The sequence below is a fragment of the Gambusia affinis genome, linkage group LG10, assembly GCF_019740435.1.
Source record: "Gambusia affinis linkage group LG10, SWU_Gaff_1.0, whole genome shotgun sequence".
In the NCBI taxonomy this organism is placed as follows: domain Eukaryota; kingdom Metazoa; phylum Chordata; class Actinopteri; order Cyprinodontiformes; family Poeciliidae; genus Gambusia; species Gambusia affinis.
In genome coordinates, this window is record NC_057877.1 from 28,963,289 (window position 1) to 28,980,066 (window position 16,778).

A 16,778-nucleotide genomic window follows, 5' to 3' on the forward strand; every position below is an offset into this window, starting at 1 on the left:
GTGCATCAAACTGAGTCAAAGTATAAAACCAGTTACATCAAAGTCAACATGCTGCGTTAACAGAGTGACCTTCAACCTTCTGGGTTATTTCTGAGTGTTAACATGGGTGTGTTTGGACTAGATGTGTGTTCTAGTTTAGGACAGGAAGCTTTTGACTCACTGTTTCATTTTCCGTTGGCTATGACTGCAGCTTTATTTTTTCAGATATTGAAATCAGTATTTAAGTTTCTTAAATTTAGTTTGGATAAAAATATGTTTTTCTATAACAAGAAAAAAAAACCACTAAAAAGTATTTTGGTATAAAGAGTACAGATTAGTTTGAAGCAGAACTTTAAGCGTGTTGTGTGTTTCAAGAGTAAAGCTCCGTGTGGAACTTCCGGCGGAAGTACGCACAAGGTGCTAGCACCGTTAGCTTCCAGCTTCCTTCTGTTTATCGTTGGTTGGAAAACGGTTTTTACTGTGTGAGCTGAATATTTCAGTGTCCGTAGTAACAATATCTCCGGTTCATCATCAGAGAGAGATAAACTGTCGGATAAATATTCAAACTCAGAGATCGATCATCAGCTCAGGCTGCTGGATTCATCTGGAAAACCCAAAACATCTCCGAACCTCCTGGAGGTGTTTCCTGATCCAGGCTTCATAGAAGTAAGATTCCGATTCACATCTTTCTCATGTGAATTTAGGGATTTAATGGCAAAAAACCAGATCAAAACAGATTCATGTTTAAATCGCATCGGTGCCTAAAACCTGGAGATGATAATTACACGAGCCGTGTGAGATTAACACAGAAAGATCCAGCAAAACAAAGGAAACAAATAAAACGGCACCATGCAGTTTAATTCTCTAATATTAGATAATAAAGAATAGCAAATAACCCTATAAAGATTTATTATTTTTAGGAATTGCAGACAGAGGAGCATTAAGCAAATAAACAAGAAAGAATACATTGTAGAGCAACGATAAAGGAAAGTTGGAATATAGTCTAAAGGTATTTTTGTTTCAGTTCGTAGTAAAAGGAAAAAACTGTTTTAAACACACAAATTTAAACTTTTATTTTAAAAATTAAGTAAATAAAATTAAATAAATTTTTCTGGCTCTAATATAAGTTGAATCCTCTTTTTTTTAAACAAAGGAGAGATAACTCTTAACTTTGCAGAATAAGGTCACCTGAGTCAACCCCTTTCTATAAATATGAAAAAATAGAAAACTATTGATTGAGCACTTAAAAATATAAAACACACATTTTGAAACTACAATCTTTTAACTCTTTATGCTGCATTGTTAAATTGCAGCATAAAAATAAAAAAGTGGACACCATTGTTTTTGTAAAATAAAAGTCTGTTAGCATGTGTCGCTCATGGTGCGTTCAAAGACGTCTCATGATAACAACAGATTAAGCATTTGTATTGGCTGATAGAGGTTCAGGGGTCAGAGGTCACAGATACAGGAAGAGCAGGACCGTCCCATACGTAGCATAGCATGTAAGCTATTAAAAGGTGCTAATTCCCACCTCTTGTCTCTATTTATTTATTTTTTTGGTTTTTCTTTCTTTATTTATTGTTTACTTCTCAGTTCCAGTCCTCAGCCTCCTGCTCTGCATGGTTTATATGTGCCTCTATTTCAGAACAGCTGATCCAAATGATTGGATGACGTTTCCTGCAGTCGTCCTGTTAATCACCCAAAGATTCAATCCAGGTGTGGCAGCAGGAAACACCTGAAACATACAGGGGCCGGCGGGGGGCCAGAGGGGGGCCGGACTGGGTTACTGGAATTTGGACAAATGTTAGGTCTAAACAAACTGAAAACTATACTTGATGTCCTCATTTTCCATCTGATCCAGGTTAAGCTTTATTTCGTTTACGCCTTCAGTTATTCTGTTCTCTGTTTTCATTTAACTGTGCTGGATGTCAGAAAAGTCCTTAACCTTCTGCTGTCCTTCCTTCCTTTCTTCCTTCCTTCCTTCAGGTCTTCCACAGCCTCATCTCTGTTCCTGCTCTCATAACTGAAGGGAAGAACTCAGACGTCCACATGACGGTAAACTCTATGAAAATACAAGAGCAAAAACAACACAAGATGGGTGAGCCAAAAGAGGAACCAGAACCTCAACCAATCAAAGAAGAACAGGTTGAACTGTGGGCCATTCAGGATGAGGAGCAGCTTTTAGTGAAGCAGGAGAGCAGCACCTCTACAGCGACTGCTGCTTCTGAGAAAATATCCCACAATGAACCAGAACTGGACCAGAGGATGGAGATAAAGGAGGAACCAGAACCTGTTGAGATTAAAGAAGAGCAAAAGCATCTCTGCAGTGATCAGGATGAAGATCATCTTTTAGTGAAGCTGGATCCTGAAGCCTTGATGGTGTCTCCTACTTATGAGCAAAAAGACAATAATGAACCAGAACCAAACAAGAACCAGCTGCTCTCTGCACACGGACCTGAAGATGAGAACCAACATCAGCAAGAAAGCAACCAGAAAGACTCAGGATCCAGTAAAGATAAAGATCTGAGTCCAGAAAAGAGACCACAGGAGAGCAGAAATAAGAGGGACAGTGTGAACAATTCAGAGCTAAAAAAACAGAAAACAGATTTATCCTGCTGTAATGAATGTGGTAAATACCTAACAACCCCACAGCACTTGAGTTTGCACATGAGAATCCACACAGGGGAGAAGCCACATCCTTGTAAAATGTGCAGTAAATCCTTTAGAAATAGTGGTAATTTGCTTCGGCATGAAAGGACTCACTCAGGAGAAAAGCCGTTTTTTTGTGAAGTGTGCGGTAAGTCCTTCAGGTATGATGGACATTTCACTATTCATAAGAGAACACACACAGGGGAAAAACCATATCACTGTAAACTATGTTCCAAATCCTTCAGTGACTGGACTGGTATGGCCAGACACATGGGAACTCACGCCAACGAGAAACCATATTCTTGTGAAGTGTGCAAAAAATCTTTCAAAAAACGACACGACTTGTCTCGTCACCTTAAAACTCACACAGGTGAGAAACCTTTCTCATGCATGACATGTAGGAAAGGTTTCATCAGGAAATTTGCTTTAACTATGCACATGAGAACTCACACAGGTGAGAAGCCATATCCATGTGAACTGTGCGATAAATCTTTTCGAGACCAGAGTAATTTAGCTCGACACATCAGAACTCACATGAGAAAGAAGCAGTATTCTTGTGATGTGTGCGATAAATCTTTTAGAGACCGTAGTAATTTGGCACGTCACATAGCAACTCACATGGGTGACAGACATCCTTGTGAATTCTGTGTCAAATCTTTTAGACAGAGTAGTGATTTGGTTCGTCATCTTAGAACGCACACAGGCGAGAAACCTTTCTCATGTTCGACTTGTGGTAAAAGTTTCCCAAGGCAATCTGCCTTGAATGTTCACATAAGAGCTCATACAGGTGAGAAGCCATTTTGTTGCAACTTGTGCCACAAATCTTTTAGAGACAATAGCAACATGGCTCGTCACCTCAGAACCCACACAGGTGAGAAACCATATTCTTGCAAACTGTGTGGTAAGTCCTTTCAGCACTCTTATTATTTGACCAATCATATGAGCACTCACACAGGTCAGAAACCATATCCTTGTGATTTGTGTGATAAGTTTTTCATGCAACGCAGCGATTTGGCTCGTCACCTGAGGACTCACACAGGGGAGAAACCTTATTCTTGTGAATTCTGTGATAAATCTTTCAGACAGAGCAGTATTCTGACCCGTCACCTCAGAACTCACACCGGTGAGAAGACTTGAGACTCCCATATTTCTCAAGCTGAACAATCAATGCGCCGTTTTACTTTTATGAAACGGTAATGGAGAGAACATCACACCTTCCTGCAGACAGCCTCCTTAGTGGACAACAACGTTACAATTTCCATCCAGGAGTTTGTAGCCATTTGACAGTCTTCATAGTTATTTAGTGAAGAGTTACGTAGATCCATAATTCCTCACTGCATTCGGTAAAGATTTACTTTCAGGTTTAAATTGATTAAAAACATTCAAAATCTGAAGAAGTTTTCTGGACTTGAGCAAAAAGAATGTATTTCTTGGTTGAAAGACAAAAATCAGATCATTTTCTAATCAATACTTAATATCACCTTTTGAGATTCACTTCCTGGTTACAGTCAGACTGTTTGCTGCAAATTCACAACTGATGGACAAACTTCTTTATAACAAAATGTTCAAAGTTCCATTTATTGTTATGAAAATGTAATTTTTTTTCTTCTTAAGTCTCATGACCATGTTGAACTTTTGTGTTTATAGTCTGTTGACTGTGTGAACATGTGGTTTATCTTATATCCATTTCATTTTGATCTTCTGACTAGATAATGTTGTTATATGAACTTGAAATAAAAACACGTGGAGCTGATGGACTGACGGCCAACAGCTGCCCTTAAGTTTCAAAGTTGAACTGAAGAGTTTGTTACTAATTTTCATTGTTTTGTAAAAAGTCTTAGGACAGAAAACTTAATGATGTACAATATTAATATGTTGATTGTTTTTGATGTGAAGCCATTTGAAACTTGAGTTTTTAAGTGTTTTATAAAACAAACTAAAGCTGTTAACATACAAATCAAAGTATCCAGGACTGGTTTTTATTTTAGCATTAAATGACTTTTACAGAAAACAACTTTGATTTCTTATTATACTTTTACTTTCTTATTCCAGTTATTTTTTATTTTTATTTTTTGGCAGCTTAAAAATTGACTGAATTATGTAGAACATTTTTATTAGTTGAATCAAATTCTTAATATTTACATCTAAAAATATCCAATTATCTTCCTAATATAATTTAAAGACACTCATTTCCAAATTGTGTTCTAATCACTTGTCTTCTATAACGGCCAATGATAAATCTGAATATTTAATATCTACATGCTCCCACTAGCTCAGGTTAACGATCTGCAGTCAGCAAAGCTTCAGTTATTACAGCTTGAAATTAGTGATCAGATCCAAAATCCGGGGTTGGTGTTGAACTCTGACCTGAACATTCAAAGCCACATAAAGACAGTCAGTCTTCCATCTTTGCACCAGTAGAAAATTACAACATATAAGGAAAGTCTGTATTTTGAATGGCTAGGAAAATAAAGTATTGAACCCCATTACAGGAAGATGAATTAATGTGGGTTAATTTCCTAATTCCATCCTGGAAACTTTCAGGGAGGTTTCAACAGGAAAGGATGAATAACTCTGGAGATTATTATTATTAGATAATTTTGTAATTGTAATAATTGTATTATAAAACTTTTTTAAGTGTTGAACCAGTGCCGATATGTAACACATTGAATCGGTGAGGCCGGGAGGGGAACAGTTTTCAGCCAAGGCGGAACTTTACATGTAGTGGCGGTGTTTCTGCTGACAATCTGCAAGTGGGTACATCCAGCGGAAGTAAACAATAAAGCGCTAGCGCGTTAGCTTTCAGGTTTCTTTGTGCTAATCATCGCTTACAGGACGGCTTTTGTTGTGTGGGCTGAATATTTTTTTGTCTATAGTGACAAATATCTTCTATTCTTCTATATAGAGAGCGACTATCTACCGCTGTTAAAGAAATATTCAACTCCCTCGTCCTTTAGGAGGAAGAGATCGATCGTCATCTCAGACTGCAAATCATCTCGGAACCATCTGGTATGTAAACTATACAGTTCTGAATGAACTAACACCGCAATAAGATCCGGGAGCCATTTTACATCTAAGCTTAATGTAATTGTTAGTAGAAGGGAGATAGATATGCGTTTACTTCCGGAACCTTTTGTAGTAATCAGACTAGTTTTCTGTGATAGATGTTTTTCGCCCTATGATCCAGCTTAGACTTGAACCAAATCAGACAAAAGCAGATAGAAATTTTCTCCCTAAAATAAAAACTTTTCAACTAACCCGGAACAAAAAGCTTATGGTGGAAAGATGCTAAATGCAGTGCAGTTTATTCCAGAAAAACGTAAACACGTTTTACAGTAAACCTCGTCCTACTGTTCTTCATTCCCCCAGGCTTTCCACAGCACCATGTCGGTTCCTACTTAGCAGGTTCTGGCCGATCATCTACTTGCAAGGGAGAAGAGGAACTATTGTTGAGAAAAGATCCCAAAAACGGTAGAAATGAAAGAGGAACCAGAACCTGTACAGGTTAAAGTGGAACATGAAGAGTTGGAAGTTATACAGGTTAAAGTGGAACATGAAGAGTTGGAAGTTATACAGGTTAAAGTGGAACATGAAGAGTTGGAAGTTGTACAAGTTAAAGTGGAACATGAAGATCTCTGCAATGATCAGGATGAACATCCCATTGTAGTGAAACAGGAACCTGAAACATTTGCGGTGACTCCCACCAATGAGCAAAGAGGCAACAGTGAACCAGAATCTAGCAGAGATAAAGATCTGGAACCAGAGAAGAGACATCAGGACAACAGAAATCACACAGAAAACATAGACTTGGAAGATAACACACAACTAAAAAGGTGTAGAAACACCTTGCTGCCTTGCGACGTATGTGGTAAATTGTTATCTTCATGCCAACAGCTGACTGTGCATATGAGAGCTCACCCAGGAGAGAAGCCTTTCTCATGTCTGACATGTGGAAAAGGCTTTAACTGGAAATCTTCCTTATCTATGCACTTGAGAACTCACACGCGTGAGAAGCGGTATGATTGTAAATTGTGTGACAAATCTTTCATACGAAGTAGTGATCTGACTTGTCACATGAGAACTCACACAGGTGAGAAGCCTTATTCTTGTCAGTGGTGTGATAAATCTTTCAGACAGACTTGTGATTTGGCTCGTCACCTTCGAACTCACACTGGTGAGAAGCCTTATTCTTGTGAACTGTGTGACAAATCTTTTAGGCAACGCAGCAATTTGGCGCGTCACCTTAGGATTCACTCAAGTAACAACCTGTAATTCAGTTTCATTCAGTTTTTATCATGTTAGTTTACAACAAATGTCATCTCCTGCTGCTTTATAGGACATATTTATATACAGAAATGTATAGTAAAGTCAAATGATTTGAAATAGATTCAAAATGACTTTCATACAATCAATTTCAATCATGGTTATAATACAAAACACTTAAAAACACTTGGATAATTCCTGTTTCTTAATTTCCTGCTAATTAGCATCTACATGGAATTGGTGTGTATGTGTGTATCTTCTTCCATAACTTTCACATTTATTCAGAAGTCAACTTTAATCTGTGTTGTAGAAGTACGAATTGTGCACATTAAAGTAGTTGCTACATAACATTGATTTATATTGGTTGTGTTATTACATTTTGAAAATATCGTTTTGTCTGTTCAAAACAATCTGACATTAATATTTGAGATTTATCATTTTCCTAATGGACTGTCATTCTAAAATAAAACAGTAAAGGTTGAAATAAAACAATCAAAATACAACCCACAGAAAACAACTGAATCCAAAACATGCGGCATGGAGCCCATCAGTCTGAGGCTCTGCTCAGGTGAGAGCCCAGGTTGCTCTGATGGTGACCTAATGAGTTTTGGGTCTGGTGCATCACATCTTCCTCTTCACAATAGCTCAGAGATTTTCTATGGAGTTCAGGTCAGGTGAGTTTGCTGGTCAGTTGGGAACATGGATACCATGTTCCTTAAACCAGGTACTGGTGATTTGGCCCAATGTGCAGGTGCCAAGTCCTGTTAGAAAATTAAATCTGCATCTCCATAAAACAGGAAGCATGAAGTGCTCTAAAACCTCCAGGTAGATGTCTGCATTGACCTTTGACCTCTGAAAACACAGTGGACCAACACCAGCAGATGACATGGCACCTCAGACCATCAGTGACTGGAAACTTTGACTGGACCTCCTCTCCTCTCATCAGTAATAATCATCACTAAAAGAAATAAACTTTTGAAATATATATGTCTTTCTATAATGAATTAATATAATATACAAATTTTGCATTTTGATGCAAACTAATCTAAATTACCTGAAAGCTAATTTGGCCTAATTTCCAAATTTCACAGAATCTGGAAACAAGAACTGTTTCCACAAAATTCACCGTTTATACTGAACTATTTTAATTTGTTACTGTTTTCTGTTTTAGGTTTGTTTTTCATTATTTGTTTAGTAGTTTAGTTAAAAGTTACTAGCATTGTGAGGTTAAAGTGTTTTAAATGGAAGGTTGAATTATTTTTTAAATTGATAAAATATTTTGTAGAGAATGACAAAGACAAATTATTATTATACTAGATAATGTTTAGTTTTTTTATCTCCCTAATAAATTATTTAATTTATTTTCTTCTATTTTAACATTTACTGCCCCGTGTGGTCACATGTTGAGTCATATTGAAATACTCCTAAAGTTTATGAGAATCCATCTCTAAGATAAATATGTCAGCCATGTTTTAGTTGTTATTTTAGATAATACTGAGTTCATTCAGACCCTGAAATCATGTGGTTTATAGCGGGGGGGCGGAACTCCAAGCGCCAAAACTATTTATGGGGTACATTTCCGTGTGACACTTCCGGCGGAAGTAAGATGCTAATAGCCTTAGCTTGTAGTCTTCCTTTTGTTTATCGTCGGTTAGAAAACGGTTTTAGATGTTTGAACTGAATTATTAAGTGTTTGCAGTAATAATATATTTGAGAGCAACAAACAGCTGCTGCAGAAATATTGAAACCAAAACACCGTCCAGTAGAGGAAGAGGTCGACCATCAGCTCAGACTGCTGGAGACCGGCTGGAAAACCGGACCATCTCGGAACCTTCTGGTATGCTAACCGCTCGGTTCTGTGTGAATTAACACTGATATACAGAACAGATCAGCAGCTGTCGAGACGGAAACGGTTTAAAAGTTTCCCAAGAATATTTCAGCTGAAATTTGTTTAGAGAGTTCAGCGGATCCCAATAACTCCACGTAGTTCCCAAATATTATAAATTATAAACCCAATTCTCTGAGTGTTGAAGGAGCTTTTAACCACTTTGTTGATGAGTGGAAGATTGGACATTGACCTTTGATTTTCTCCAGATTGTTCTTGAATGTCGGTGCTTTGATAACTGATGTTTCCAAAATCTGATTTGAAAACAGCCAAAACAAAATGGATTAAAGATTAACCTAAAAAGTGCAAATCATAAAAATGTCATAAAAATAACTACAACACTGATTGTCCAGAAAAAGACAATATGGTATATTAGACATGAGATCTCTTTTTTCAAACACTTGATTTATAATAATCAGATTTATTTCATTTTCTAAAAAAAAAATAGGAAATGGCAGGACAGGCGTCTTTGCTGCACTGAGCATTTCACTAGCAGAGCAGAATCATTCCTGAAAGATGGTTTATAGTTGATGGAAGTGAAGCTGAGCACGCCCACCAATGAATGGGCTCAAAAGATCAAAACAGCAAAAAACAAACAAACAAACAAACAAAAAAAAAACAGCCCAAGACGTAAGAGCAGAAATCCTTAGCAGACACTTTATACTCCCCAGCAGTTGAAGCAAATCAGTGTCAGGTTATCTGCTCCAGACTCTTCTACGTTTGATTGGCCAGCATCTGAAAACTTCAAAAAGGAAAAACTAAAATAGAAAATTAGGATCCCTCCATTAAAGTTGTTCTGCTGTTCTTGATTCCCCCAGGATTTTCACTGCATCAGGTCTAACTGATCAAATTCTCATAACTGAAGAGAGAAACTCCATTGTTGACCTAAAGATGCCAAACACTACAGAAATAAAGGAGGAACAGGGAGAACCAGACCTACAGCAGAAGGCTGAGACAAAACCACAACCTCAACCGATCAAGAAAGAACAAATTGAACTGTGGACCTTTCAAGATGAAGAACAAATTTTACTCATGCAGAAAACTAGATCCTCTCTGGTAACTCATGAAGAAGGAGTCCACAATGTACCAAAAGTAGAGATAAAGGAGGAACTAAAACCTGCAGTTCAAGGAGAATTAGAACCTATCAGGATTAAAAAGGAACCAGAACTTGTTCAGGTACAAAATGATCCAGAAATGATGAACATAAAAGAGAAAAAAGAAGATTTCTACACTAATCAGGATGAAGATCAGCTTGTAGTGAAGCAGGAGACTGACAGCATTGTGGTGACTTCTACTAATGAGCTAAAAGACGAAGCAGAACCGAGCAAGAACCAACTCCTCTCTGGAAATGGCCTCAAAGTTGAGAACCAACATCAGCAAGGAAACAACCAGAAAGACTCTGGAAGCAGAGATGCAGATCTGGAGCCAAAGGCTCGTGAATTAAGGGCCAAACGTCGCAGAATGTTTCGATACCCACCTGTGGACATGGAGAGCCACTCGTATGAGAAGGCTTATCCTTGTAAGTTTTGTCACAAGTCTTTTAGACACAGCAGTAGTTTGACTCGTCACAGAATAATTCACAGGGGAGACGAGCCTTATTCTTGTGACACGTGTGGAAAATCTTTTAGATACATCGGTAGTTTGACTCGACACAAAAAAACCCACGTGGGAGAGAAGCTTCATTTCTGTGAGCTGTGTGATAAATCCTTCAGAAAACTGGGTAGTTTGATTTGTCACAGAAGAACTCACCTGGGAGAGAAGCCTTACTCTTGTGATTTGTGTGGTAAATGTTTTAGACACAGCAGTAGTTTGACTCGTCACAGATTAATTCACAGAGGAGAGAAGCCTTATTCTTGTGACACTTGTAAGAAATCTTTTCGATACAGCGGCAGCTTGACTCGTCACAGAGTGAGTCACTGGGGACAGAAGCTTTATTCTTGTGAGTTATGTGCTAAACGTTTCATTACTAAAGCTATTCTGAAAGATCACTATAAAACTCACACAGGAGATAAAATTTATCTTTGTGACTCTTGTGATCAATCTTTCATGACTGAGACTGATCTGGTAGATCACAGTAGCTCTCATTCAGGTCAGAAGCCTTATTCTTGTGACACTTGTGATAAATCTTTTAGACACAGCAGCAGTTTGGCTCGCCACAGAAAAATCCACACATCTTTCATGTCTGAGACTATTCTGAAAGATTATTATAATCTTTCAGAAACCCTCACAGAGGAGAAGCTATATCAGTGTGACACTTGTGATAAATTTTTCAAGACTGAGACTAATCTGAAAGATCACTATGTTGCTCACACGGGTGAGAAACCTTATTCTTGTGACACTTGTAATAAATCTTTTAGACATGGCAGTAGTTTGGCTCGCCACAGAAGAATTCACGATGAAAACAAGCTCTATTCCTGTGAAATTTGTGATAAATCATTTATGACTAAGACTATTCTGAAAAATCATTATAAAATTCACATGAGAAAGAAACTTTGTCCTCGTGACATTTGCGATGAATCTTTCATGAGTGAGACGATTCTGATGGATCACTACGCAACTCACATAGTTGAGACGCCTTCTTGTGACGATGGTGATCAATCTTTTAGAAACCGCAGCAGTTTGGCTCTTCATACAGGAAGTCGAATGGGTGAGGAGCCTAAATGAAGGAATTCCCTACAGATGTTGTTCTAAAGTGTTTTACAGAGCAAACATGTCTGGTTTATAAAGTAATCTATTACCAAGTGACTCGTATCAAATTGTTTCCATTCATCTCCATTGTTTCCTATTTAGTCTTTGTTATAATCCACTGCAGTCAAGTTGAGTTTCTGCCATGTTGTAAAACAATTTCTATCAAAGGAAGTCCAGTTGAAGTCATTGAGTAGATAAATAACTGCAGCAATCCCTCATACTGAACGAAAGTAAATGTTTCTTCTTGAAAGTGAACTAAATAACCACTGATGCCACCAAATTTTATATACACTCTTTTTTAAAGGTTTTATTGGTTGTAGTGGCTTTTATTTGAAAGTTAATCGACAGGAAAGTGGGTAATGAGAGAAGGAGAAGACATGGGTCAAAGGTTGCCAGGCCGGGAATCGAACCTGCGACAGCCGCGTTGAGGACTAAGGCCTCTATATGTGGGTGGTGCTCAACCCCCGTTCCACCACAGCACCTCCATATATGCTCTTTATAAACACCAGTAAAAGTTCAAATGGTTGAAAGGGCAACGGCAACATAAAGTTGCCTGTTGACCTTTTTGTTTTTAATCAACGGCGCGGTGGTGAAGCCATGGAGACTGTACGTCTTGGTGCTGGATCCCAGTTTGTAGACCAGTCCTCCTCCTTTCTTAGTTGTGGAAAACTCTCCTGAATGGTTTGAATCAAGGTTTTCCAAAGTAAAGGACAGTTAGTTTCCCTTTATCTTTTTCATCCTATCTTATTTTTCTTTTACTGTTACTGATTTTCTTCCTGATGCTGTGTTTTGTTTTATGTAATTATTTTGCTTATATTTTGGTAAAGGATCAACTTTTTGCAAAGTCCTCTATAAAAGAAGGTTTTGTTTTTTGTATTATGTCAATGTATCGTTTCAAATGGACTATTAAACATTTAAAAGACTTTGTATGATGAGAACCATCAATGAAATAAATGTTCCCTTACCTGGATACGGGTCACCAGCCCCCACTCTGGAGCCAGCCGTGGAGGTGGGGCATGCTGGGTAGTGATGTGGATCCCTCTTCCCACCTGTAGGAGGGGCTAAAGGCACCGGGTGCAACATGTGATGGGTGGTGGCTGCAGGATGTGGATTGTCGCCTCTGGTGGGGAAGGAGCCTCAGCTGGTGTGAGGTTGAGAAGTTCCCAGACAGAAATAGTCGGACTCAACTGACATATGGCTCTGGTTCTGGATCCAGTCTCCTTGGGAGAGGTTGGACACTCTTTCACGCTGCAGTGGCCCCTGGTGACATGAATGGGGATCCTTGTCATGGTATGTTTGGTCCCTGTACGTTGGGGTTCACCCTGGGGGGCCTCCTCCTGCTGACGGGTTCTGACGGTTTGTAATTGTACAGCAAACATCAGTTCAGATTACCCACCATTTTGGAGTCCTTGAAGAGAGTACTGGAGAGCCCACACTGGACTCCCTTGTTCTGCTGGGGGACTTCAACGCTCATGTGGGAAATGACGGTGAGATCTGCAGGGGTGTGATAAGGAGGAACCTGAGTGCTTTTTGTTGTGGGACTTTTGTGCTTATTATGGATTATCCATGATGAATATCATGGTGAAGTACAAGGGTGTTTTAAGAAAAATACAGTTTCATATTATATGAGAATATTTCTGGGTCACAAATAGTTATTTGAGGATATAATCAACAATTTCAATAAAATAAAGAATTTCTTGCCTGGAAAAACATACGAATTACTTGCAAAGCTTTTTAAAAAGCTTTTAAGGTGACATCAGTGTTTTGGTAACAGGACTTTTAAAAATGCAATTATCTTTAATATAAAAACCTAATTTTAAAAATAATGAAGTCACCCGATATTGACCAATGTCCATTTATAACTGGTATTTCCATATTACTATAATTATTTACTGTTTATTTCTAATGTGTCCTTTCAGCATGTTGTTCAACATTTATCTTCTGAATATTTGAAATAATTTGAATTAAACGAAAAACAGTTAAAGGCGGGGGGTGGGAGGGGAGGGGAGGGGTGCTAAAAGAGGAACTAAAGTACAAAGCACTGTTTGTAGTGAACATTTCAGTGTGACTTCCGGCGGAAGTAAACAACAAGCCGCTAGCTGCGTTAGCTTCCAGACTTCCTTCTGTTTTATCGTCGGTTAGCAGACGGTTTTTGTGTGTGAGCTGAATGTATCTGCGGCAACAAAACCTCCTTTTCATCTTCAGAAAGAGACAAAATATTGAGAAATATTTAACAACCTGGTCCATCGATCATCAGCTCAGACTGCTGGATACCAGCTGGAAGGTATGCTGTACCTGAATCAGGAGCTTTTGTTTGTGTAAAATATGTGTGGTAATATTTTTAATGAAACAAGTATCCATATATTGAGGTGGTTTGACAGAGATGTTTGTTTGAAACTGTAAGTTTGATCTGGTAGATGCTGCCAAAGTCGAAATCAGCAGCGACTTTGCGTTATTTAATCTGTATGGTGGTATTTAAATGTTAATACCGTGTGGGTTTGTAATAAAATGAGTGCTGGTGGGTGTCCACCATAAAGAAATGTTTAACCTCCACAATGACCTGAAGTCCAGCTCATGCAATCAATCCATATTGAAATCGATCCAACAGAAACTAAAGTCTCCTTTCCACCGGACTTTTTAAAAAATGCCCCAAAAACTTTTAAATCCTATCAGAATTTTTTTAAATCTGTATTATCTAATAGCTAATAAAGCAAATGGATTATGGATAAGGACAGAAAATACTAAATAAATTGAAAGAGAGCAGAACTGATACAAACTAAGGGAGAATGACTGGAATCTGCTACGCCTCTAATAATAATTGATTTCCCCAAAAGTAACGCAGCCGTTTATGTCTTCTGGATTGGGATTTATAGATGATTACAGCTGAGAATAATCCTCCTAACAAGAGAAATGCATCCCGTGCTATTTAACGGTGGTCCAAGCACTGAACCCTGCAGAACCTCATAACTAACATTTTGTCAGGAGGGATCTGCACCCAATCTGGACAAACTTGTGAGAGTCATATTTAAAACTCTAGAGTTTATTTTTCAAATCAAAACATCTAAAATGGCATAATGGTGCGACTCCAACTTCCTGTGGCTGCTGCCCAGCAGCTTGCAACCATCACGGTGTGAAATGTAGTGTGAAACGCTTTGGAGGTCATTTCTCAAAAACAAAACAAAAAAAAACATTAATCGCCTATTGTTCTTTATTTCTTCAGGCCTTCTTCAGCATCATGTCTGTTACTACATGGGAGGTTGATGTTGATCAGCTTCTTGTAACTGAAAGGAAGACCTTAGTTGTTGAGAAAAAGATCAACATTAGAGAAATAAAGGAACAGGAGGAAGCAGAAACGCAGCAAGTGACCCAAACAAAAGAGGAACCAGAACCTCAACCAGTCAAAGAAGAACAAGTTGAACAGTGGAATGAAGGGCAGGTTTTAGTGAAGCAGGAGACTAACACCACTATGGTGACACCTGGTGACAATGAACCAGAACTGCAGCAGATGATTGAGACAAAAGAGGAGCCAGAACCTGTGCAGATTAAAGAAGAACCACCAGAACGGGTTCAGATTAAAGAAGAACAGGAGGATATCTGCAGTGATCCAGATGAAGAAGAGCTTGTAATGAAGCGCGAAACCAAGACTTTTATAATAACCTCAACTCGTGAGCATAAAGACAGTAGTGAACCAGTACTAAACAAAGACCAGCTGCTCTCTGAACACCACACTGAATATGAAGGCCAGGAAGACTCAGGATCCAGTAGAGATGAAGACCTGAGGACAGAGAGGAGACCACAGGACACCAGAAATCACAGAGACAATATGGACAATTCAGAACCAAAAACGCAAAACACTAATTTGTCCTCTTGTAAATTATGTGGTAAATACTTCACTAAGCGAAAGTACTTGACAGACCACATGAGAACTCACACAGGGGAGAAGCCATATACTTGTAAATTGTGTGGTAAATCTTTTACTAACCACAGTAATAGAGCTAAACATCTGAGAACTCACACAGACGAGAAACCACATCCCTGTGAACTGTGTGACAAATCTTTTAGACAGCCGAATGAGTTGGCTCGTCACTTTAGAACTCACACTGGTGAGAAACCTTTCTCTTGTCTGACTTGTGGAAAAGATTTCACCAAACAGTCTAACTTGACGGTGCACTTAAGATCTCACACAGGTGAGAAGCCATATTCATGTAACTTTTGTGGTAACACTTTCAGATATGGCGGTCAGTTGACTATTCATGCAAGAACCCACACAGGCGAGAAACCTTTCTCGTGTCTGACTTGTGGAAGAGCTTTCACCAAGCAAAGCGCCTTAACTGAGCACATGAGAACCCATACAGGAGAGAAGCCGTATCCCTGTAAGTTGTGTGATAAGTCTTTTAGAAAAAGTAGTGCTTTGACTTATCACAGGAGAACACATACAAGTGAGAGGTCATGAATTATGAGATATACTTTTTATAGGAATCAGTTATTTAGTTAAAAACTAACTTTTTAACTAAATGGGTCGAAACCAACAAGAAAGGGACATTTTCCTTTTTGTAAAGTAAAACCTTTTGTATTAATAAAACATACAACAGGCGAAAAGACGTATCCTTGTGAAGTCTTTATATAAAGTTGCAGTGCCATCTACTGGAAAAATAAAAAATAGCATAAAACATGCTGAATTTTGACAAGTTTGGACAAATATTTGAAATTTAGCATCATGGGGGAGGTAGGAAAATCCTCATCCTCTCTAGGGTTTCCAAAAATAACCTTCTTTAGCCAATAAGGCAAACAGTAAAGTGTCAGTTGGAGGTACTTTTCCTATGAGGCAGACATATAAGCTAATGCTACGACACTTATATCTGAGAGGAACTTTAAATGGTCAGTAACACATGACTTGTGTAGCATATTAATGAAAGGTAATACTTTTCTCAATAAATGTAAATGGGTAGTAACCAAGATCAATGAGTTAGGTTTAGAAATTCTGAGAATAGGATCGACTCATGAAGGAGGAGACAGTAGAAATTTTGCAGTTTGCAGGTGTCTTGAATTTATATTGTGGGTATTTATACATATTTACAAGATCTGATTTGCCATAGCAAAAGAAATGCACAAAAATAAAGGAAAAGAAAAGAAAACAAAACAATAACTAAAGAAAACAATAATCATCCGTTCCACAGTTCCAATGAACCTCCACCCTTTAGTTCATCTACCCCAGCTGGGGTTGGTTAGAGGTCCCAATCAACTGTTGTTGACGTACTTGGTGCAGGTCCGTAGTGACAAAAAAGTCAGATCACAATGGAAGTTAAAATTGTTC

At 38.3% G+C, this 16,778-nt stretch overlaps 3 protein-coding genes across 6 annotated transcripts; all 3 read left to right on the forward strand.

Annotated features, from left to right (window-relative positions):
• The first annotated feature begins 368 nt into the window (after positions 1–368).
• On the forward strand, positions 369–4,401 carry LOC122838066 (zinc finger protein 883-like). Of its 3 annotated transcripts, XM_044128422.1 has the most exons (3): positions 369–645; positions 1,625–1,695; positions 1,966–4,401. In XM_044128422.1, the coding sequence occupies exon 3, from the start codon at positions 2,029–2,031 to the stop codon at positions 3,763–3,765; it is 1,737 nt and encodes a 578-aa protein (XP_043984357.1). In that variant the 5' UTR covers positions 369–645; positions 1,625–1,695; positions 1,966–2,028; the 3' UTR covers positions 3,766–4,401. The 3 variants fall into 3 exon arrangements, with proteins under 3 accessions (XP_043984357.1, XP_043984356.1, XP_043984355.1); XM_044128421.1 differs by lacking the exon at positions 1,625–1,695; XM_044128420.1 differs by lacking the exons at positions 369–645; positions 1,625–1,695 and adding an exon at positions 1,701–1,840.
• Positions 4,402–8,498: 4,097 nt separating this feature from the next.
• Positions 8,499–12,416, forward strand: LOC122838068 (zinc finger protein 2-like). Its single transcript, XM_044128423.1, has 2 exons — positions 8,499–8,728; positions 9,595–12,416. Exon 2 carries the CDS (start codon positions 9,668–9,670, stop codon positions 11,438–11,440), a length of 1,773 nt encoding a protein of 590 aa, XP_043984358.1. The 5' UTR covers positions 8,499–8,728; positions 9,595–9,667; the 3' UTR covers positions 11,441–12,416.
• Positions 12,417–13,508: 1,092 nt separating this feature from the next.
• Positions 13,509–16,356, forward strand: LOC122838086 (zinc finger and SCAN domain-containing protein 2-like). 2 transcript variants are annotated; one of them, XM_044128468.1, is made up of 3 exons: positions 13,509–13,748; positions 14,685–15,005; positions 15,036–16,356. In XM_044128468.1, the coding sequence occupies exons 1-3, from the start codon at positions 13,632–13,634 to the stop codon at positions 15,915–15,917; spliced, it is 1,320 nt and encodes a 439-aa protein (XP_043984403.1). In that variant the 5' UTR covers positions 13,509–13,631; the 3' UTR covers positions 15,918–16,356. The 2 variants fall into 2 exon arrangements, with proteins under 2 accessions (XP_043984403.1, XP_043984402.1); XM_044128467.1 differs by having other exon boundaries at positions 14,685–16,356.
• Positions 16,357–16,778: the final 422 nt, after the last annotated feature.

Coding starts and splice junctions, on each gene's coding strand:
- LOC122838066 (XM_044128420.1), top strand. CDS start 1,781: ATGTTAGGTCTAAACAAACTGAAAACTATACTTGATGTCCTCATTTTC. Junction 1,841..1,965: donor TCATTTTCCATCTGATCCAG/GTTAAGCTTTAT, acceptor TCCTTCCTTCAG/GTCTTCCACAGCCTCATCTC.
- LOC122838068 (XM_044128423.1), top strand. CDS start 9,668: ATGCCAAACACTACAGAAATAAAGGAGGAACAGGGAGAACCAGACCTA.
- LOC122838086 (XM_044128467.1), top strand. CDS start 13,632: ATGTATCTGCGGCAACAAAACCTCCTTTTCATCTTCAGAAAGAGACAA. Junction 13,749..14,684: donor TGCTGGATACCAGCTGGAAG/GTATGCTGTACC, acceptor TTATTTCTTCAG/GCCTTCTTCAGCATCATGTC.